At 31.8% G+C, this 22,599-nt stretch overlaps 3 protein-coding genes across 3 annotated transcripts; 1 reads left to right on the top strand and 2 right to left on the bottom strand.

Annotated features, from left to right (window-relative positions):
* Nucleotides 1–584: 584 nt before the first annotated feature.
* Nucleotides 585–5,318, bottom strand: LOC105165556 (Phosphoribosyltransferase family protein). The gene is made up of 7 exons (XM_011084610.3): nucleotides 5,083–5,318; nucleotides 3,991–4,306; nucleotides 2,073–2,168; nucleotides 1,880–1,948; nucleotides 1,660–1,788; nucleotides 1,035–1,134; nucleotides 585–961 (listed from the first exon to the last, which is right to left on the bottom strand). Exons 1-7 carry the CDS (start codon nucleotides 5,196–5,198, stop codon nucleotides 831–833), a joined length of 957 nt encoding a protein of 318 aa, XP_011082912.1. The 5' UTR covers nucleotides 5,199–5,318; the 3' UTR covers nucleotides 585–830.
* Nucleotides 5,319–11,866: 6,548 nt separating this feature from the next.
* On the top strand, nucleotides 11,867–14,082 carry GPAT1 (glycerol-3-phosphate acyltransferase 1). Its single transcript, XM_011084609.3, has 2 exons — nucleotides 11,867–12,767; nucleotides 13,061–14,082. Exons 1-2 carry the CDS (start codon nucleotides 12,006–12,008, stop codon nucleotides 13,940–13,942), a joined length of 1,644 nt encoding a protein of 547 aa, XP_011082911.1. The 5' UTR covers nucleotides 11,867–12,005; the 3' UTR covers nucleotides 13,943–14,082.
* A 6,142-nt stretch (nucleotides 14,083–20,224) lies between these two features.
* On the bottom strand, nucleotides 20,225–21,501 carry LOC105165554 (Plant basic secretory protein (BSP) family protein). The gene has a single exon (XM_011084608.3). It carries the CDS (start codon nucleotides 21,380–21,382, stop codon nucleotides 20,522–20,524), a length of 861 nt encoding a protein of 286 aa, XP_011082910.1. The 5' UTR covers nucleotides 21,383–21,501; the 3' UTR covers nucleotides 20,225–20,521.
* Between the last annotated feature and the right edge of the window lie 1,098 nt (nucleotides 21,502–22,599).

The raw sequence follows: 22,599 nt of genomic DNA on the forward strand, positions 1-22,599 counted from the left end.
ATGGGTTCCAAAATATGTATAGTAGGTTTTTACATAAGAGGTCCAACATTTTGGTGTATTGATGTGTTGTACTGAAGGAATTGCGGATTTATGAGATGAATGTACAGTGTTTTCTATAATCTTTACTTGGGGTGGCTTGTATTGAATGGACAAGTTTGTTATAGTAAGAGAAATTGCTGTTGGTACCTGTGTTTGTCCCGGTCGATAGCGTAATTGTCTCATAAGGCTTCCAGTGTCCTGGCAAGTTGGTCCATAATGTACTACTACCAGCATGTATCAGAATGTGTGCTCCTTCAAGCTCTCTGAGATGCAAGCATGTTGTCCATTTTACTATTTTGAAATGGTTCTGGTGAGGCATTTTTCATTTGGAACTCTCCTTAGTAACCATAAGATGGCAGTTGGATCCATCTCAAGATGACAATAGTCGTGTTTGTATTGTATTTGCCTTTGCCTCACCTTTCAGTGTCTTGTAGATGTCCAGGTGCTCGATATTTGTGACATACTCCATTTTTAAAATATGAGTATGTGATAATTATTCATGCACGCAGCGTACGAAATACTGGTTGTAGCTTGAATTCAACGCCTTCAAAGAAAGTTATTCAGGTTAAAACATCATGGGAGGAGAAAAAGTCGACCATGCATAACAAAGCTCAGACATGACACCCCTTATATGTAAGAAAATATAGCATCTTTGTACTTTGAGTTGGCGAAATTGCCAATGGGAATGTCAGGTGCCACAGTACATGGGTTCGAGGGCACCAATCTTAAGTTCCCAGCAAGCAGTTACTCAACTCCTATGTCCAATATGACTGCTTAACACCTAGAAACCGTTAGATTTGGAGAGCATCGGCTATAGATCCCGCAAGACTCAACACTTCAAAAGGAGCTTTGCTGGCGATGGCTTTCACAGTACTGGGGCATGAATCCGTGATCCAGAAGTGGGCGAACGCTTTCTCCGACTCTTCAGAAACATCAATGAAAATCAGAACCCAGAAACAGAAGAAAGAAACCCTTAACAGAGAAAGCAGATATACCTTCGTTCTTGTGAACAAACCGCTCCCATGACCTCTTTGGAAATACACCATGAGTGACGTAAGCACTTACCTTTGCCGCACCATGAGCTGCCAAAACTTTCTGACAAATTTCAAAAGCAATAAACAGAATGAGAAAGTTGCATTTTTAGTAATAGCATTCGCTGATACACCCAACGCTAACTTGTCTAACTGCTTAGATGTCAAGTTTTGAGAATACAAAATCATTTTATGGAGGTGAATGATTATCCAAGTTCCTAGTTAAATGAGAACCTTCATGCTACTATTAGATATAGCTGTAGAATCTTTTTCAAAATAAAGCTGGGATTTTTTTTTTCAAAATAAAGCTGGGATTTATGAGCGAGTTGCATGAGTACGAACATTTGCAGCTACTCTTACCAACTACAATGAGAATAGCAAGACCCCACCAGAAACTTCTATAAATCATATTCTTGTGATTCTTCAATTTTATTTAGCAAAAATGTTATAACCAAGAATCTATATTTCCACAATTATTCTGCAAAAATAAAATCAGCATTCAATTTATAGGTGGATAACAAGCTTATACACTGGAAAACTCATAGAGCCTAGTCTAATGAAATTAAAAGTGAAAAGGAAGATGGAGAACCTGACATTCAATTAAAGTACCACCAGATTGCACCAGGTCATCAACAATGACAACATGACAACCAGCAGGATCACCCTCCTTTATCCTAACTATTCTTTTGTCTCCTTCACGTACCTTGTTGCAGATGACCTATATTCAATCGACAGAACACAAAATGCCCAAGATGACAAATCCAAAATGAATGGAAAAACAAAATCAATATTTTTTAATATAGACAAACCATGGGAAAATGATCCAACAGCTTGTGGAATCTTTTCCAAGCTCCATCATCTGGAAATGCAACAACAATCTGGAAAAGAAGTTTTACATTAGAACCAGCCTTACACTTGGTAAAATAGAATTATCCTGATTGTTATAAAATCCTGCCCTCGAAAAAGCAACTGCAATAACTTTCATAAAACTGAAGAACTCACCTTATCTGATTTTGGAAGTTGTTGAAGCCGTTGCTTCAAAAGTGGGATCCCAGTCTCAAATACAGGCAAAATGGTATCACTGAAATAGAATCTTTCCTGTAGAAAACAGCAGATGAAGAAAATTTACATCCATGATACAAAAGGTGACTTTAGTTCGGACCCTTATGAATAAATTGAAGTCATGAGACTTGCCAAGACAATTCAGAATTTTAAAAGGAAAAAAGGTCAAAAAGACCAAATATTTGTTCCCAAATTATATGATAGCAAATTATAGGAGCAACTCTACCTCTATAACTTACTTTTGGAACTTCAAAATTTGTGAACTCATGACCATGTTACTCAATAAGCCAACTTATATAAGATTTTCCATACATATGAGATTAACAAATGTCCATATCTAGTTACAAATGTGACAAAGATAAAGACATAAAACCACCATACAACTTAAAGACACCCACACTGAACCAACTCACATCCTATCCAGTTAGAATAAATTGAGGGCACATCTACTTGATGAGATTTGGCTAGATATAGGGGTTTATGCAGCCCAATCCCGTATTTACTTGACAAAAATAGGTCCATATGATTAACTCATAGCCGAGATTAATGTGAATTTGGTTGGGTATTAAGAACAAATTTGGTGTTTACGAACTATATCTTTACTTGTAAAAAGTATATGTTAAATATCACATTTCTATCCGCCTAAAACTATAAACTTTTAACACAATATAATCATTATTAATCCCATCCCACATTTAATCATAGATTTATCCGTTATCCATTTATCCCATAAATGGGCGTCTTTATCAAACTACTCTTCTTGTGAGCATGATATTTGCAGGTTACACAAAATATGCTGATGCTGCCATGCTGCATCAGTTAAATATTTGGACTTTCATTTTGGGGTTATGGTTAATTAGGAAAAGGATTGAACAGCTATGATCATAAAAAATTTGATTAAATGCAAAGAACCAATAGGATGAGTAGATCTTTAGGGTGCAAAATCTTAAGAATGTCTAAAATACATAGTGTCATTCCTTCTTATTTATTTTGATTATGAGCTAAATGATTACATCAACAGAGAATTAGACATCTGCAGCAAGAATCAGAATTTCACATTAAGGAGACTGTACCTAGGTCTAGTCCTGGATAAAGGGAAGCCTGGGAGGAAAGCAAGCTTTTTGCCTTACTTGCCAGCACTCAACCCCAAGGTCAAGACCAATATGATCTTTCCAACATATGTGGGTGGATCTATATAAAATTTATTGTGATGCTAGACATCTCGTTATGCTCACATCATAAGACCCATCTCTGAATACTGAATTCTGTTTGCTATTTTGATTAATAATTTCTGAAGGGACAACCACAAGGCATTCTCTAGATTTTGTGTCCACAAAATCACTAAAGCAAGATTTATCATATTTGCTGTCAGATCTCCTGTCGAGGATACAATACCTATGCAATAATTGCATGTTCTTGTTACATTGGCTTCTCTTTGGCAGGAAAAGGAATAAAAGAAAAGAAAAACAGCATCTTTGGAAAATTTTAATTAATTAGCTTTACACATCTGATACAGTTATAACATCTATCACAGACTGAAGAAACCAGCCATGTAACTCTTAAAGCCTAAGATCCAATTTTCTAGTGTTACAGTCAAAAGAAAAGACTAAGAACTTTTTTGCTGCTCCTATGACCTGTCAACTGCTAAAACCAAACACAGCATGTGGTGTTATTTGTATGTGCAGAAAATGAAATTACCACCTTAGAAGATGACAATTCATATAATTTAACACCTCAAGAAACGAGCGACATATTTCGAAGAAACACATCGAGAAATGGAGTTAACGGATCCAAAAGAAAGATGTATTATTGGCATCAATAATACAGGATACAATTAGTATGTGTGTAAGAAAGAAACCTGCAAAGCATGTATATCATAGATAACTAAACTGGTCGGACCACCCCTCGAGATAGGAGTATTTGATAGCATTCTAGCCAAGGTAAATGCTGTTGCAACATCACCTTCCTCTTCGATTCGTTCAAAGGAACCAGTTGGAAAGAAAGGTAACACCACTGTAAATGAGGCAGCGAACAGCATAGGAAGTGCATAGATGACAGAAAGCTGTTCAAATATGACTGAAGTCGAGCTGAAAGATGCCAAAAACGCAACATGCTGGCCTCGGATATCATGGGCGTTTTTAATGAAGAGATTTGGAAATCCATCATCAAAACTCCTGTATAATGTCGAAAGATCAACAATTCAAACCAAACAATGCCTCATGCTATAGGAGACAAAATACAACATGAAGAAAGCTGCTGGCCCTGTTAATTAAATTAAAGTTTGAAACAATTTATAGAATATAGCATATTTAATGAATTTGCTGGACAAAGAAAAGACCGAAGTACACCAGCACAGATGCCAAAATTTCTTCAATAAACCCACAATGAACTCTTCCTGAGTTTAGCACCACTCATATGCTAGCTATCCTTCAATCTAATTGCCATATCGCATATCTAAATCCGAATTAGCCTTCACAAATAAACAAAGATCAAAGCTCATGGTGCACTCAAAACAACTCGACTAGTATGTTTTAATTCACAAGAACTAATGCTACAAGGCTCAAGCTAAAGAAAATTCAACTGAGTTCTAATCCACAATATTTTCTTTCCCTCTCCCTCTATTCACACATCTGCTGGAGGGCACACAAGTACACAACCCATATCAGCACAGACAAAAAGAGTTTCCTCAGCTCCAACAAAACTGCAATACGCTGAGACTTCTCAATCCCACAACAAAAGTCACTTCACTCTGCAACCACAATTAACCTGGACAATAACAGGAATCAAACAAACAAAACCTACCCACTTCGAACACCACAAAAACACATACAACCAGAAAACTTCTCTATATTTCAAGAAAAGGGCTTATAACATTTAAGGGGCACAAGTAGAAATTACCCATTTCATTTCTGTTTTCCTTTTGTGGATTGAAGGGCGTTTGTGGGCTTACCTCCAGTTGATGGATTGGAGCTGAACGAGGTCCGAGTGAGCAGCAACCTTGCGCGCCAATTCTTCAGCCTCCACACAGTAGAAAAGCAGCACTTGCTTCTTCTGCCGCCTCTCCATCTCTCCCTCTCTCCCTCTCTTCCCTTCTCTCTCTACTCCTGTGTGTTAGTGCGCGAGAGAGATTCTATATATGATTTCCAGAAAATGAAATTGGAAATATCATCAAATGAACTCCTTTTTCACAATTGTAGAAACCTCACCACAAATTATAAATGTCGCTTAAGCTTAATAAGCGTTTAACAAATACTCACTCTCATAAATTATTATAACAAAAACGGCCATTCATTTTAAAACTATTTATTAACTTTTAAACACCAACACAACATTTATAATTATCACAAATTTCGATATTATAATTTGTAAGCTATGGAGGAGTGGACACTAATTTGAGCCTCATATAATTTTTATTATATTATTTAATTCAATGAAAGAAAAATAAAAGAAAATAAATATTATAATAAGAGAACAATTACTTCATATTATTAATACAAGTATTTTATAAAATATTTTCAAATTTATACAAAATAAATGTTTTGAGAAGCTTTATAAATTTAGACAAACACCGTCTTAGTACGACTTTTTCAACTGGAAAATTTTTGTTCAGGTAATTTTTGGTTGAATCAGATCAATCACAGAGCAAGTGTATCACACTTGTTATATAATTGTCACTTTTTTCAAATTGTACACTAATAATAAGATATAATTAATTCAAATTCATTTGGATTAGATTCGGGGTAGAATTTCTGTTTTGACCATATAATTAGTGGGACGAACCACGCCTTTCCTTACTTTTGCTTTTCAATGTTGTTGAAATAATTAGAGAAATTGATGTCGTATGTTTTGCTGATTATATATCTTTTGACACATTGCACAATCAAAGTCAACCAAACCTGAATCATGCTTTTTTTTTTTTTTTTTTCCTACATGCACAGACAGTATTTTAATATTTAATTCATAAAATTTAATCCTACAAATAATTTTTATTCACCTATTTAATTGAATTCGTGAATTCGTAAAAGTTTCATGGCGAGAGGCGGCAATCACTGCTGATAGTATATCACACTCCTCATCAATGAGGTGAAGACGTTTCTCCTCTTTGAAATCCTCCCTTGAAACCGGCAAAACTATCCCCTACTCCTCTCGACCAGTGTTGTCCCCTCAACCCCTTTTTCCAGCTGGAATTTGAACTGTGTCTGCCCTTCGGTCATGATATTCTTTCCTCTCCCAACGCCCGACATGGTTGGGCGCTGAGTGCCCTCGAAGCCGCCAAAAATATCCGGCCCGTGAACTGCGCCAGACCCACCACTGCGATATGGGTGATTCAGTATCGTACTTTTGCGATTATTCCCCCATGTACTAACCGGAGCTCGTACCGATGAACCATATGGCGTCTCATCACCCAAGTTCGCCCTAACTCTTCCATATCCATATCCTGGAACTTCCCAAGTTTGTTCCTTATAAGCGTCGCAACCCTTAAATTCATTTTGCTTAGCGGTAGATCATGAATGTGAACAGAGAACTCACACACATTTTGAGGATTCTCATTGACACCAATACCACTAAGGATGATAGTATTCTTGTCGAAACTCCGAAGGCATCCCTCCAAGCCCTGTTCCGGCCATTACCAATTAAAATTTATATTGAATAATAACTAACTACAATTTCTACTCTGATCATCAACTGTTGTTTCAGTAGACGAGACAATAACATTGGTTAGATGTATATTCAATGGAAAAAATGATCATGTCCAGGTGAAATGGAATGTGCTATAATAGTGTTTTTTTCCTTTTTTCCAACTCTGGTCTATGCGTGGGAAGAGGCCCATCCTACCCGCTACGAAATTGGTCGGCCCTGGACTGTAAATAAATCTTGATTTTAAGCTTAAATTGAAACAAAAATTAGGGTTTTTGGCAGGGAAATGTTCATTATGTTTGGGTTAATATTTTGGATGTTTTGGAGATAAAGAGAGAAAAATAGAGATAAATAAGTATGTGTTTTGAGATAAATGGTATGATTGAATTTGTGTTTTGATATAATATAAAATAGTGTAAAATATGTGGTGTATGTTTGATGTTGGGTAAGAGATAGGAGTTACTGTTCATTGTCAAATTATATTTTTTAATATATATATATATATTTAGTAATATATATGTGTATGTATATAGTATTTTGTTTGTTAGTGAAATATAATATATATATTTATGTTACGTAATTTTTTTTATTGAGGAATTTCTTTTTATATTTTAAATAATAATTATAATTTTAATACATAATTAAATACATTGTAGTATTGTCTCCAAAATAATTTTTTTAGACTTTATCTTTGGAATGAAAAATATAATATATAAAATTTAAATAAAAAATTTAGAATTAAGTATGTATCATTGGTATATTGTCCTCAAATTTCAAATTTCTCAAATATTTCAGTGAATAGAAAAAAATATAAGTACAAAAAATTTAAATGGTCGAAATTGAAAAAATTTGGAATCAAGAGTTAAATGCACTATATAACATATTGAAAATACATTCATTATAATTTTATATGTGTACTGATAAATTTTAATAGATAATTGAAGTAATAAAAATACGAATTAGGTATATAGTACTGATACATTGTCAGTAGTGTACGCAACTGCTACAATATTTTCGTTAGGTAGAAAATTTTTATATATTTTAACTAAATAGCATTGATATTAAATATATATCAATGATTTCATAAGTTAATAATTATTTTTTAGTAGTAATTATTAATTACATTTCATAAATATTATATATTAAATAACATATAATACATATAATAAGAAAGAAGAAATAAGAAAGAAGAAAGAAGAAAAGAAAGAAAGACAAGGAGAGAGAAAAAGGCTGCGACAAGATGTAAGAAGAGAGAGAAAAGAATAAAAAAAATATATATTTAAAATTAAAATTGTACACCTAGTGTAGGTGTGCAAATTACAAAAACAAACAAGGTTTTGTATTTTGGTCCATCTCTAAGATGGGTAAAAACACAAAACCAAACATAGAGGTTGAGTTTTCTTTTCTTGATCTAGGGTTGTTTTCAAAATCTTCCTCTATCCCATCTCTCTATATATAGTTTGTGGAGTTGAAGTTGACATTTACCGGTTCAATATATATGGGAGGCGGTATTTTTACAAGTAAAAATACCGTTTCATTAAGTAAGCTAGGTAGTCACTAAAGTACATTTTTAATTTTATAGGGGGATAAAATGTTCTTTTATTTTACATTTGAGGGTTCAATTAGTAATTTTGGCTTGTATTAGGCAAGTAAATTGCTATTCACTTTATTATATATAATAAAATCGCTTAATTGGTATTTTTGCGCATGATTAATTAGATTAATTGTAAGGTAAAAATTTATTATTTATTTATTTATTCTTTTAAAAAATATCTAACTTATTTTTTAAAATAGTACTTCTTTTCAAAAAAAGGAATATATCTTTTGAGAATTTTTTATTTTTTTTGAATGAAAAACTATCTGTTTTAAGAGAAAAGTCGTGGTGCGTTATTACATATTAGCACCACATGTGATTTCCACGAGTATAATATTTTAAAGTTTAAGTATAAATAAGCACAAAAATTCTTTTAATTATAAACAAAATAAGATTGGGTATTTTAATTTGACTGCACACGATTTGCAGATTCGTAAATGATTTAATCATAACTAATTTACTGATCTAATATATTATGCTTGTGATATTGCATAAGCATTGGATATATATAAGATTAATTAATAGCTCATAAGATAAAACAATAAAAATCACATTTAAAAATTGTTTAATATAAAAACACTAACAAAAATCAAAAGAAAAGAATTAAAAATAGGCATATATATCATGTTTGGTCGAATCAAACCAATCATATATAGAGCAAGTGTGATACCCTTGTCATTCGATTGATCACTTTTTTTTGAGCCGTACACTAAAACCATGACAAGTGTAAAATTGTACTTGTCATATAACTGACTCAAATCCTACCAAACTTTGTTTGGTGAGAATTTTTGGTATAATAAGTTGGCAAACTCTTAAAGAGTGCGGACAAATTTCACCTTAAAGATAGTACAATTACGCCTCAAGACACGCTCCCCGCGTTTCAAATTTTCAAAATAATCATTTGACTAAAAGTTATTCATTCTTATCAATTGAACTAACAAATCAATTAAACACGAATCGAATGACCATTCCCTACAATTATTTTCAAACCGTATATTAAATTAAAATCATCATCATAAACTCATGAAGACTATAAAAGCATGTCGCAAATAAAAAAAAACAAAGAGGTGCTGTAAAAATGAACAGTAATTAAAAGCCAAAAACAAACCATTTAGGTCATTTTAATTAAGGGACAACATAGTAGGCATGCTAAGACTATTTCAAACCTGTAGAGCTGCATGCAAATCTTATGCAGACGACATTACCAGAATTGATCGAACACTCACATATATAGAATGATTGAACACTCACCAAACTCATGATTTACAACAATTGCATGATCGAATTTCTGTTGACTGTTGCAAGAACATTTCAAACTAGAATTACAAACTTATGAAAAATTAAAGATGGATCGATGTCACATGCATGGCATCCATTGATGTCGGTTGGAAAATTTTTACTTAAATCAGATTCGGTTGAATCGAATTAAGTATAAAGTAAATGTGATATACTTAACATGTGATCGATCATATTTTTTTGAATTATATACCAATTACATGAAAGTATATTGCTATTATTATATAATTGGTTCAAATTAAAATAAACTCGTTTTAAATTAAAAATTTTCGATTTCGGGATTAGTGCATGGAGTAATGCATCGTGTTAGTTGGCCGAAATTGGGTCAGACCAATGCCTAGGTAAATAGCAACAGGAAAGTCTAGAAATTCTTGGTGAAATGCCGTTGGGATTTCCACCAATCCCTATTCCTAGTCTCTAGTTGAACGAATTTTTTGATCAATTAATTCAAACTTGTAAAAGTTATTTTAAACGTCTAAAGAAAGAAAAATGGACATACATACTATAATTTAATTTATCGATCTATTTATTTATTTTTTTCTAACTTCTTCCTATAAAGCGAATGCTCAAACACAACTACCCTACTTGAATATTTTTATTTCATTTCGATATTTTCTCATCATACCATGAAAAAAAAAAGATTATTTTTTGAACTGTACTATATTTTTAACTAGTGTTTTGACTTCACTTGTAAAAATAACGACTAATAGCTGTTATGCAGTTGTGGTTAATTAATATTTGTTAATATAATGTTTTACTTTTAACTATGATAATTAATTATAACGAAAAATCATATTTCTTCTAGTGTTGTTCTGTAAAATTTTGTTGAATTGTTTTCGGACATGAACGTGCCCTCCCAGAAGGTACTTTTAATATGGTCGATTTTCTCTCTTTTGCAGTGAGTTCCAATGCAGCGGTTTCTATTTTAAGTAATTCAAGAATCATAAAAATAAAAAAAAATAAATCAAAATAATAATAATAATAATAATAATGATAATAATAATAAAAAGTCCCACAGCCGCGTACATGCATGATGCAACTGTTCATCAATATCATATCTATCCACACTCATCAGAACAAGTTCCATTTATTGCATTCATCGATCCATCCAGCAATTAATTACAAAGACCAAAATGAAAAAGGTTGTCCAAACCAATTCTTTTTCAACCCCAAAAAAGTCAACGGTTTATGGCGGTGGTTGTAAATTGACTGCAGAAGCAGAAACTTGAGCAGTAATTCTTCTGTGAAATTAACAATCAAAAACTTATTGGTTTTAGTTAGTAGGTCAAGATTTTGATCAGAAATTAATTCTCAGTCGAAAACACATTGATCATGGCCACCCGTTTCTGGGCTCATCTCAAGATCGACGACAGAGGTCCCCTACGGTCTACGCTATCCTTTAACTTAAACCTCTGCATGCACACGATCCTATGCAAACTTAACTATGAAGTTTAACGCATAATTTTGAGTTCGCATTTTACCTCCACATGAAAATACTAATAGACAAAAATATGATATATAAAAATGACGAAACGTCTTAAACTTTTAAAAAAGAAGTTTATCGTCTCCATCTTAAGGGGTTTATGTGATCATTTTCATCTTATGGCGTTTATGTTGCCATTTTCATTTTAAGGGGTTTATGTTGCCATTTTTTTAAGAGTTCAACGGTAGTTTTTACATATTAGTATTTTAAGAGAATATTAATTGCAATTTCAGTCCGATAAGTATGAGGGTGTCAATTTTAAATTCTCTATAAATTTCTTTTAATAATTTTGTCTTGTAATTTAAAATTTAGTATATTGGATCAGCTTTTTCGTCCAAATTAGAAAGTTTTGGTCATTTTTCTCTTTAATATATGAAAATTTTAAAATTATATAATAAAATTATTAAAATGAATTCATGCAGGACTATAGTTATAATTTTTTCGTATTTTTTAAGAGGAAGTTTGTTGTATTTAACCCCATAATTTTCCAGAGGAAAAATGGGGAAAATGAGAAGATGGCGGTGACCAAAATATAACCTACCAATACTGCTCACCTAGGAAAGGGAAAAAGTTTGAAGTTTACAAGAAGAAGAAGAAATTAAAATCTAAGGATGAAAAATTTAATGCAACCCCATACAGATGAAAAAGATGTTAAGAAGAAATGAGTAATGTTATTAATAAACCAAGCAAATCTGCATGGTCAGGTCAACCTCCCCACCCCACCCCACCCCCCATCCCTCTCCATACCCCATAATTGCTTCTATAAATTCTTCTGTATCTGTACCAATTCCCTCAGTACTGCTTCAGTTTTTCTTGTTCCCTTTACAATATTTTCTTGATTTAAAGCACATAATATATAAAGATGACAGCATCAGTGAAAACCATGGAGTTCCCCATGGTGCTACTCAGATTAGCAGACTGGTTCTTGTACCAGTTCTTGGCAAACTCATGTTACAGAGCAGCAATGAAGATCAAGAACCATGGTTTCAGCTTCTTCCTCAAGAACCCATCAATCAGATCATCATCATCTCATCAGTTCCCTCTTTACCCTAGTCTCACAAAATGCAATCTCCATGGCAGAAAATATCAAACACTCGTGTGTGACATCCATGGCTGCCTGCTGAGATCCCACTCTTTCTTTCCTTACTTCATGCTGGTTGCTTTTGAAGGTGGCAGCATTTTCAGGGCCTTCTTGCTGCTTCTATCTTGCCCCTTCTTGTTGATTTTGGACTATGAGCTGAAACTGAGGGCCATGATTTTCTTGACTTTTTGTGGGCTCAGGTTGAAGGACATGGAAAGTGTGTCCAGAGCTGTTTTACCTAAATTCTACCTTGAAAACCTCAATTTTCATGCTTATGAGGCCGTCTGTTCAGCTGGATCTAAGGTGGTCTTCACAAGTGTGCCTAGGGTTATGGTGGAGGGGTTTCTTAAGGAGTATCTGAGTGTTGATTCTGTTGTGGGAACTGAGCTGCAGACAAAAGGGAAGTTCTTCACTGGTTTGGTTTCCTCTTCAGGATTGCTTGTGAAACACAGAGCTCTTAAGGAGTTGTTTGGTGACAAAAGACCAGATATTGGTATTGGGAGCTCAAGCCTTCATGACCATTTGTTAATCTCTCTTTGCAAGGTATATATGTTGCACCTACCTCAAATTTTCTATTCTTGTTAATCAGTTTTTGAAGTAGTTTTTTTTGAATTTTCTACATTTTATTGTAGTTTTAAGAGGACAGTATGTCCTACAATAAGTAGATCAGCTAAAAGACCCCACTTGCATTCCATTTTTATTGTTTCTTGATTAAGTAAAAACTATGTCATTTATCCCTTACGGCTACAATCAAATTATCCCAATAATCACTTTTTTAAGTTACCATTTGAATCAATTCTTTAATACTTCTCTGGATTTTGGTACAAATTTCACAGGAAGCATATGTGGTAAGCAAAGAAGAAGCCAAGTCCAATCCAAGCTCAGTAATGCCAAGAGACAAATACCCAAAACCACTAGTTTTCCATGACGGGCGGCTGGCGTTCCTGCCAACGCCATTTGCAACTCTATCGATGTTCATGTGGCTGCCCATCGGAATCCTGCTAGCCGTCTTCCGACTATTTGTGGGCATATGCTTGCCCTACAATCTAGCCATCCTTCTTGGCATAGCCAGTGGAGTAAACCTCAAAGTAAAAGGCTGCCCTCCCATGAAATCCCAGAATGGCAAAGGTGTCCTCTATGTCTGCACCCACAGAACCCTCCTGGACCCTGTTTTCCTCAGCACCTCCCTAGGAAAACCCTTGACAGCAGTCACATACAGCCTGAGCAAAATGTCCGAAATCTTGGCCCCCATCAGAACAGTCAGGCTAACCAGAGACAGAAAACGAGACGGCGAAACAATGCAGAAATTGCTGAGTGAAGGAGACCTAGTGGTTTGCCCTGAAGGCACCACTTGCAGGGAACCGTATCTGCTTAGATTCAGCTCTTTATTTGCGGAACTGGCCGACGAAATCGTGCCCGTTGCCATGAACACCGATGTGACCATGTTCTACGGCACAACGGCAAGTGGGCTCAAGTGCTTGGACCCCATCTTCTTCTTGATGAATCCTAGGCCGAGCTATAGCGTCGAGATTCTTGGGAAGGTGCCGAGAGAGCTCACCTGTGCGGGCGGGAAGTCTAGCTATGAGGTGGCGAACTATATACAGAAGGAATTGGGTATGGCATTGGGGTTTGAGTGCACTAGTCTTACGAGAAGGGACAAGTACTTGATGCTGGCGGGGAATGAAGGTGTAGTACAGGAAAAGAGAAGAAAACCCTAATGGGATTTTGGTTGATGGTGGTGGTGGTGACGATTTTTCTTTTTTTTTTTTGGTTGAAATTAAATATCTAAGTAATTATTATTATTATTTTTGTGAAATATATTACTATTATTTAATTGACTATACATATTCTGGGGTAATTTGTTTAATTTTGTGTTTTATTGTATGTATATTTTCTGCTAATTAATTCCATGATCAACCCTTATATTAAGGGATAATCATATTCACCTTTTTGAAAATTTGGTGTAGTTACATGTAAACTCTCTGTAGTTGGAAAATTATATCTAACATATCTGAAGTTTGTTTTCGTCTTACAAATTAGTCCTTCTATTAGTTAAAATTCATTAAATTTGCTGATATTAGCAGAAAAACTGAATGGAAAATGGATTTATATCCTTAATTGATTTATTATTAATTGATTGTAGGTACAAATAATTTTTTTCGAACTAAACTATCTTTATAACAGTGAAGATATACTTCCTTATTTGCATTAACGTGTGAAGATGTATGAGGGTAGTTTGATCATAAAAAACCTTATTTGACCTGCAATATATAAGTCAGTAATAAGTCAACTAGGGTAAATATAGATTTTTTTAATTCTTTTGCTAATATCAGCAATGTGGGTGAATTTTGACTAACAGACGGATTAATTTGTTAGATAGAACCAAACCTCAAGGGTGTTTCATGTAAATTTTTAAACTATAGGGAGTTTACATGTAATTACACCAAACATCAGGGAAAGAGGGTGTAATTATCCCTTATATTAATGGACCAAACTTGCAATTTTTTTTTCTATTTTAAGTAACAAAACAACCATTAGAATATTGGCTACAAGTATTAGGGGTTATGGCTAAAAATCATGATAAATGATTACTAGTAATTATGATTAAATAAAACTGATGCAAAAAACTAGCTTTTCCATCATAAAAAAATTATTTGCTACAACTAAGAATCATGGTCAAAACATTTACGATGGCTTTTAGCCTTGACAAATATTTTAGCCATCTTAAAAATACGATTGACAACCATTGTTGGCCGTAGTAAAAACTATTTGCTACAATTATTTATTATTAATCATAATAATTAATTATAGTTAAATTTTATAATTCTTCCAATAAACTATAGTAATTGTATCGAATTCTCACTTTATATAAATCAGTAAATTTGGCATGCTTTATGAGTGTGTGCATTTCTTAGATGTATAAAATAATATCTTAAATTAATTTTTTTAATCATTAAATTAGATTTTTTTATAGATTTATTCTAATCATAATAAAATACAAAGTAATTATTATTAATTAAGAAGATAACATAGTTGGAAAAATAAAAAGATGTAACCTAAAATAGAAAACTAAAAAAACAAGAAAAAACATAAGCCTGAGTATTTGGCAAATCTATAATATAATTAATATATAATATTCTATATTTTTTTTAAGTAATAATATGATATATTTTTAGTATGTGGACATGTAACTGAATAAAAATTTATAAGTTATATAATATATTTTTTCTATAATAGTATATGTATTATGTATTGACACATATTTACATGTACTTTTTAACATAATTTATTTACTTTGTAAAATATATTTGCATATATTGAGCTTATAAATATTTTTTATGTTTCATAATTTATAAATATTTTTTTTGTTCCATAGTTTATAAAAAATTATAAATTATAACTATTATTTCTAAAATAAAATAGAGTAAAATTTTAAATCACTAAAAATAGTTTGTGGGAGACCTTTTAATGAAATATAATTTAGAAAGTAGAATTAAAAAGTATAGAGGTAAGTGAGAAGGGTATTTTTGTCTTATAAATGCCAAATTATTTTGTTAATGGTGTTTTCGTTACCTTTCATACTTTAGAAGTGTAAATGAAACAAAATACATAATTCAGGACTGCAAAGTGTATTTAATCCTATTAATTATTAGTGACAATAACTGTGTATTAAATCATCACTATAGATAATTAGCGACATACTTATAGTGATGAACGCAACTATAGCGACAATTTTATATTAGTTGTCGCTACATCTTCACTTTACATACGTCCCTAATTATTTATAATAATAACTTTGTGGGCAATGTATTTTTATCAGTAATTACAGCTGGTGACTACATTTACTTAAATATTATCATTATTAAAATTATAGAGTTATTTTAATTAATAATGATAAATATACATCAATTATTAATATCAAATATATAATTAACCAATAATTAGAAATATAATTACACAATTCTCTCATAAAGTTTAATGTGTTATACATAGATCTTCTGTCGTTTGAAAAATTACATCTAGTACATTAGCTTCTGTTTAACAAATAGAACACCCAGTTAATACCTCCTTACAAACATGAAAGTTTGAAAGATGTATGATGGTAGTTTGGTTTGAAAGTAAATATAAATTTTTATTCAATTTTATTGTCGATAAATTTTGACTAATGAAGGAATCTAATTGAGATGATAGTAAACATTAGGGGTACCAGATGTAAATTTTTAAATCATTAAAAATCTATATATAACTGAAACAAACCTCAAGAGAGAACAATATAATTAATTTTAATAATTATTATTACAATAAATCACTAACTGCTATTAAAATAAATCATGGCTCGTATATTAGTGAGACTCAAACTCGTGATTTTTCGGACACTGTTGACGAGTTGAGTTGATGAGACGAATATTTTAGTTGGTTTCATGATGAGAGCATGCATGTTAGGTAGAGAAGACTGATGATTACACGTTCCTCTCATTTATTACTACCGCCACTCTTTCGAAACTCGGTCCACCCTGCCTGGTTTGACCTAGGGGTATAAATAATTTGAGTGGAGTTGAACATATTAATGTTCAAATTTATTTAAATTACTATTAAGTTTTAAAAATTGTATTTAAACTTGGTTTGACTGTTATTCTAATCGAGCTCAAACGAGTTTTAATTAAATCAAACTAGAGTCGAGTTCGAGTAATTTGATCTTTTTAAGTATATCTTACTATTTTGTATTAATTGAATCGAGCTCGAGCCGAACTCAAAAATTTACCGAGTAAAATCTTTTGTTCAAGTTTTATTTGGTAATTTAACAAATCGAGTTAGAACGAGTTTTTATCGATTGATTTCAATCGAGTATCAAATAGTTTGATTATTTTTTCATTCCTAGTTGGACCGCCAAATCGGTCTATCTAACATCATGAAAAATTGTAACTTTAAGGGTAAAATCTTTGGCTTTTGAACTATTTTTGATGTAATATTATCCCCCTAAATTAATAAATATAACACTTATTCTCTTGGTTTGACAAAAATACCCTTCATGTCTTGAACATTATATTATTTTTTTAATATATTTTAGTATTTTACATATTAATCACCACCAAATTAATTTTAGATTATTTTTTTAATAAGTGAGGAATTTAAATTAAAAGTGGAGTATAAATTAATACATATATAGTAGATACACAATAAATATAATATAACCACAATTTATATATATATTTTTAAAGAAATTGATTAAATATATATACTTAACCAAAAGTCAAATAGAAAAAAGTGAATAAATAAATTTTAGCATAATTTAAAGAAAATATATTCAAGAAACCAATATATAATTACTCATTTTTATCTAAAAATTAAATTAATTTTATTACTAAATTAATAAAATCTTTATATTCAAATTTCTTGTGTATTTGTTGTATTCATTCATTACTTAATTTTGAGTTTGAAAAAAATATAAAATTTGAACTATTTTATATTATTATAAAAAAGATATTTTTTTAATTACAAAAATTTAATTAAAGTTAAAACAAAAAATTGCTAAAAACAATTCTTTGAACTAAATATATATAATATATAAGAGCAATATTGTTCAAAATTTTATTATAGGGGATGAGTGTCAAATTTGTTAATTTAAGGAGTAAATGTTATATTAAGAATAGTTCACGAGGCCAAAGTGCATTTTACCCTAATTTTAATTTTATAATTTAATAGGGTGATATTTTTAACTCTGTATGAATTAATTTTTATAATTTAGTCCTGTAACTTTATAATTTTCATAATTTTAATCCCTTTTTCGGTCAATTTGGCTGGAAGTTGCAATTTACTTGTAATTTTAGTCCTGAAAATAAATTTATGCAGGACCAAAAATGACAACCCCCTAAGTTGTAGAACTAAAAATGCCAACAACCCGTAAGTTACAGGAGTAAAATTACAATTTAATTAGGTCATGTGTAAGTCACATATAATTTCCTGATCGCATTAACTAAAAAAAGGATGAAAATTACAAAAACAAAAAATAATTATTCTGTGCCAAAAATTGTAATTTTATTACAAATTGAATCTAAATCTTGATTCAGTTTCCATTTTCATTTTCGGTAAATCGAATGGAATAATATCTTTTCATATGCACTAGATATTATATTATTCAGATTATATTATATATTCTATATAACATGCATTATATATTGAAATATATATTTTGTCCTATTTTTTAAGTAAAAATCAGCTAATCATATATCAAATTGATTTATCAAAAAGTTTCGATTAATTATCGAATCAAATTCAGTAGTTAATTTTAATAAAGTATTTGGCATGCGAATTTGATGCACCGAATTTTAAGTGTGTACAACTTTTTCTTGGATTCATTTCAATTTTATCGAGTACACATCCCAAATAAATATAGACTAGTGATGTTTTAATTTAGCGATTAGAATTTAAGTTTTATAAATAAATTTGAGGTTATGTATGAGTTCGATTAGATGTATGGGTATTTATTATTTTTAATATGAGTTTATTTATAATGGGTATTTATCTTACTTAATGTGAATTTATCGATAGAATCAAAGTATTGCTCAATTTATTAATATTGATATAAGAGATAATTACACTCTGTTTTCTCCTGAAGTTTGGTGTACTTACACGTAAACCTTCCGTGGTTTGAAAAATTACATTTAGTACCCCTAAGATTTTCATCCGTATAACAAATAGGCACATCCATTAGTCAAAATTTACTAAATTTGTTGATATTAACTAATTTAGGAATATTATCGACACAAAAAAATTATGTGAGTAAAATTTCATATTAGTATAGATAGATAGTATAAATCATATGGATGAGAAGAAGAATTTGAGTAGATATAAAAGAGACGTAATTTGATTATAAACAGCGACTTTGGTCTCAAAAAATGCAACGTCAAACATACAACACACATATATATAAATATATATATAAAAGAAATATAATTTGACAATGAACGATAATTTTTATATTTCAAAACACTTATTTTAAATTATTTCAAAAATAAATCTAAATATATATATTATCTCTACCTCCACATAACACAATAAAATATTAAAAAAAATAAAAAAGAAAAAATAAAAAAATCCAAACATTGTGACACTTATTTGCATAGTGAACTGATATTCCAGGGGAAGGGGTGTCTGGTTGCAGGCGCACCGGAATGCGTGCGAGTGTGTCTAATAATGAGTACTGTGGCGTGGAACATCTGTGTGTACTCTGTAGTTGCAATGAATGAAGGGGTCTGATACGATGGAATTGAATTCCAAATTCTGATGATGTGGTTGCTGCGGAGCATCATATCATTGAATGACCTGAAGAAATTCTTCAGAAACACTACTCTGCCTTTGTAATCATCCTTCAACTCTATATTTATAAGCTCAGATCAAATATATTTATTATTATTTTTTAAATTGTATATCAATCACACATCAATTAAATATAATTAACTAAAAAAAAAAGAAGAGAAATTTGACTTTCGTTAGTCATTTTCTTTTTTCCATTTTCAATTTTGGGTGAAAAGTATAGAAAATCAAGATTTGATTATTTGGTATAATTAAAAAAATCACATTATTTGTGAATATTATGTTCAATTATGGAGTAATGTCCTCTCCGTTTATTATTTCTTTATATGTATAATTTAATTTTATATTTTTTAGGGGTTTAATATAATTTACCATTCTGTGATATTGAAAATGTGCATATTACATCCTTATGAAAGATAAATAATAATTTATCCTTCTGTGTTTTAAAAAATAAAACAATTTATCTCCCTGCCTAGGATGTAAATTGTTTCAATTTTAAAAATATAGAGAGGTAAGTTGCTACATTTTGAAAAACACAGAGAAATAAATTGCTATTTTATTTTTCATTCTGGGGCTGTTTGTCTATTTTCCATAATATAGCTAGATAAATTGTAATTTATCCTAATTTTTAGAAAATAAAATATGAATATTAAAGCCCACCATTTAAATTAAAAAACAAAAAAGAATATTCCACAAATGTCAACTAATTTTTCCTACCAAAGCCAAATTATAATAATGTGTAAAATTACAACTTACAAGAAAATAAAAGAATTATTAGGATCACAAGACGGTGATAAGCATGAAACTCGTTTTCTCATCAACATCATCATCAACGGTGGAAGCATCAGGCCCCACACAACGTACCTTGGCCACACGATCCACCATGTGCTGCGGTGGACCCACACCCACCTCCACCCAATAATTGGAGCAATAGTTTTCCCCAGGCGGACAATGCTGACCCAACCCAAGTGACATGTGAGGCACTACACGCTGGAAATGTTGTACCTTAACGACTCATAAGTTGTACAGAGAGTCTGAGCCGGCTGGCCTAATAGACCATCCAATTTCCCATCATCCCAGCCGTCCATCATGGCGTGATTCAATCTTCTAATGAACCCGGGCCGGCGGCGCTCACAGTAGTCCAAGAATTCCGCCACCACTCTGGAGTCGGCGTGCTTCCAGCACCTGGCGGCTGACCGCAATGGCTTAGCCTTATCGTGACCGGACGGCGGCCGTGTAGCCCATAAGTGACCGATCATGTATTCCACAATGCCATCTTTCAGATTTTGGGGCGCGTTACCTCGACCGTCCCATAGCGAAATACGTGCCACGCCTCGTTTCACTGCTTGAAACACAACCTGCCTGAAACTTGTACCTTCCATAACCGAAGGACTTATGTTAAGTACAAATTTGTGGTCCGTGGTCGATTCTACAAAGATATCATCGGTCAAATTCCGGTCAGCCAACTTCACAATTATGTGGCTGATCGGTTTCTTGATGTGGCTATCATGATCAGGGTAAAGAAAATTCTCGACAACTTTACTTGCCCTAATGACGAGACGAACTGCTTCATCGTTCGACACATAGAAAAGTTCAAATCGCTTGCCTAAGAATGTATCGCCCGACTCGTTGACTATAGTTATGTCGTACCCTTTGGAGGCCTCATGGTTTGCCCATATGGAGACTATGCCTATACAAGCTACCAAAGTGAGCCGGAGAATTATGCTCGAATTCGACGAGATGGGCTTGAGGTTGTCGACGACATGATCGTCTTTTGGTGGGGGTGCGGCGGTGGTGGTGGATTGGTTGAGAAGTGGACGGAGGAGGTGGTGGCTCTCCTCCATACGTATGGGAAGTTTGTGGAGAGAATTAGTGTTGGGAGATGGTCATTGGAGATGCCGAAAGGTATGATATGTGGCTAATCAAATAGGTGGAGGGCCCTTCACACCTATTTTTCTGTATAAATTTTGAATAGTGGCATGTCACATGATAAGAGTTTTGTAGACATCCGTAGTTGGATTGTTCTCTTTGGTTTGGATTTATTTGATATTTATTTATTATTTTTGAAAAGAATAAATTATAATATTTTTTTATTTTTTAAAAATAATAAATACTAAATTAATGATGTCTAAAAAATAATCTCTATGATAGCTACTGTAAGGAGTTATTTATTAGATAATCGTTAATTTTTATATTTAGTATTTTAAGAGGGACTAATTGGAAATTTTTGCGAAATATTTGGAAAATATTTATAAATTACTTATAATATATAGTAGGTATATTGTATTAAATTTTAAGGCAATGTCAACAACTACACCATGTGGATCACTCTTAATCTGACGTGGATAAAACTTTTAAGTAAGATTAAATTCTCGTCATGTCAATTATATTAAATTTAATTAATACGAAGGACTTTGGGTGTGGTCTCAATTTATTGTTATTAGTAATTAATGTTTTATTTTCCAATTTTCCACGAGATTTACGTCATTCTATACAATAATTTTAATTGATTTAATGAAAGAGCAGCATAATTATGCTAATTATTATATGGGTGTATATGAACAAATGAACATGTGTATATTACGCGCATATAGATTGATAAATAATTGATTTCTTTTGAATAATATTATGCTTTTGTATTTTAAATATTTTGTATATTTTTTTAATAAAACAAAATTCGAGGTTCTAAAATTTAAGCCAATTGGGCTTTATCCTCCCCACTAATACTCACACACTCACAACACGCATCAAATGTTCGAATATTAAATCTCTCATTCCCAATCAGTCCGATTAGAGATGGCAATAGTCTGGGTGAATTTTGAAGTCTTAATTGAGTTTATGAACACTCAAGTCTTAATGTTTTGGACTACGAATACTATTCAAATTCGATCCTTTTGGTTTTTTTCCCTTTTTTTGTACTTTTTGGAAAATACTTGTATAAAATATATTGTTTATATATTTGTTAAAAAAAATGTATATTTTATTTATGCTTACATATGATAAATAAGCTTAATATTTTATAAATTAAAATAATGATATAAATAATTTATAAATATTTTCA

Source organism: Sesamum indicum, linkage group LG12 (genome assembly GCF_026168435.1).
Source record: "Sesamum indicum cultivar Baizhima isolate 11 linkage group LG12, ASM2616843v1, whole genome shotgun sequence".
NCBI classification, from domain to species: Eukaryota; Viridiplantae; Streptophyta; class Magnoliopsida; order Lamiales; family Pedaliaceae; genus Sesamum; species Sesamum indicum.

Excerpts from the sequence above, each read along its gene's own strand:
- LOC105165556 (XM_011084610.3), bottom strand. The coding sequence starts at position 5,198 with ATGGAGAGGCGGCAGAAGAAGCAAGTGCTGCTTTTCTACTGTGTGGAG. Across the intron at positions 4,307-5,082 it reads CTCCAATCCATCAACTGGAG|GAGTTTTGATGATGGATTTC; the intron begins GTAAGCCCACAA and ends GACATTATACAG. Across the intron at positions 2,169-3,990 it reads ATGATATACATGCTTTGCAG|GAAAGATTCTATTTCAGTGA; the intron begins GTTTCTTTCTTA and ends TGTTTTCTACAG.
- GPAT1 (XM_011084609.3), top strand. The coding sequence starts at position 12,006 with ATGACAGCATCAGTGAAAACCATGGAGTTCCCCATGGTGCTACTCAGA. Across the intron at positions 12,768-13,060 it reads TGTTAATCTCTCTTTGCAAG|GAAGCATATGTGGTAAGCAA; the intron begins GTATATATGTTG and ends CAAATTTCACAG.
- LOC105165554 (XM_011084608.3), bottom strand. The coding sequence starts at position 21,382 with ATGGAGGAGAGCCACCACCTCCTCCGTCCACTTCTCAACCAATCCACC.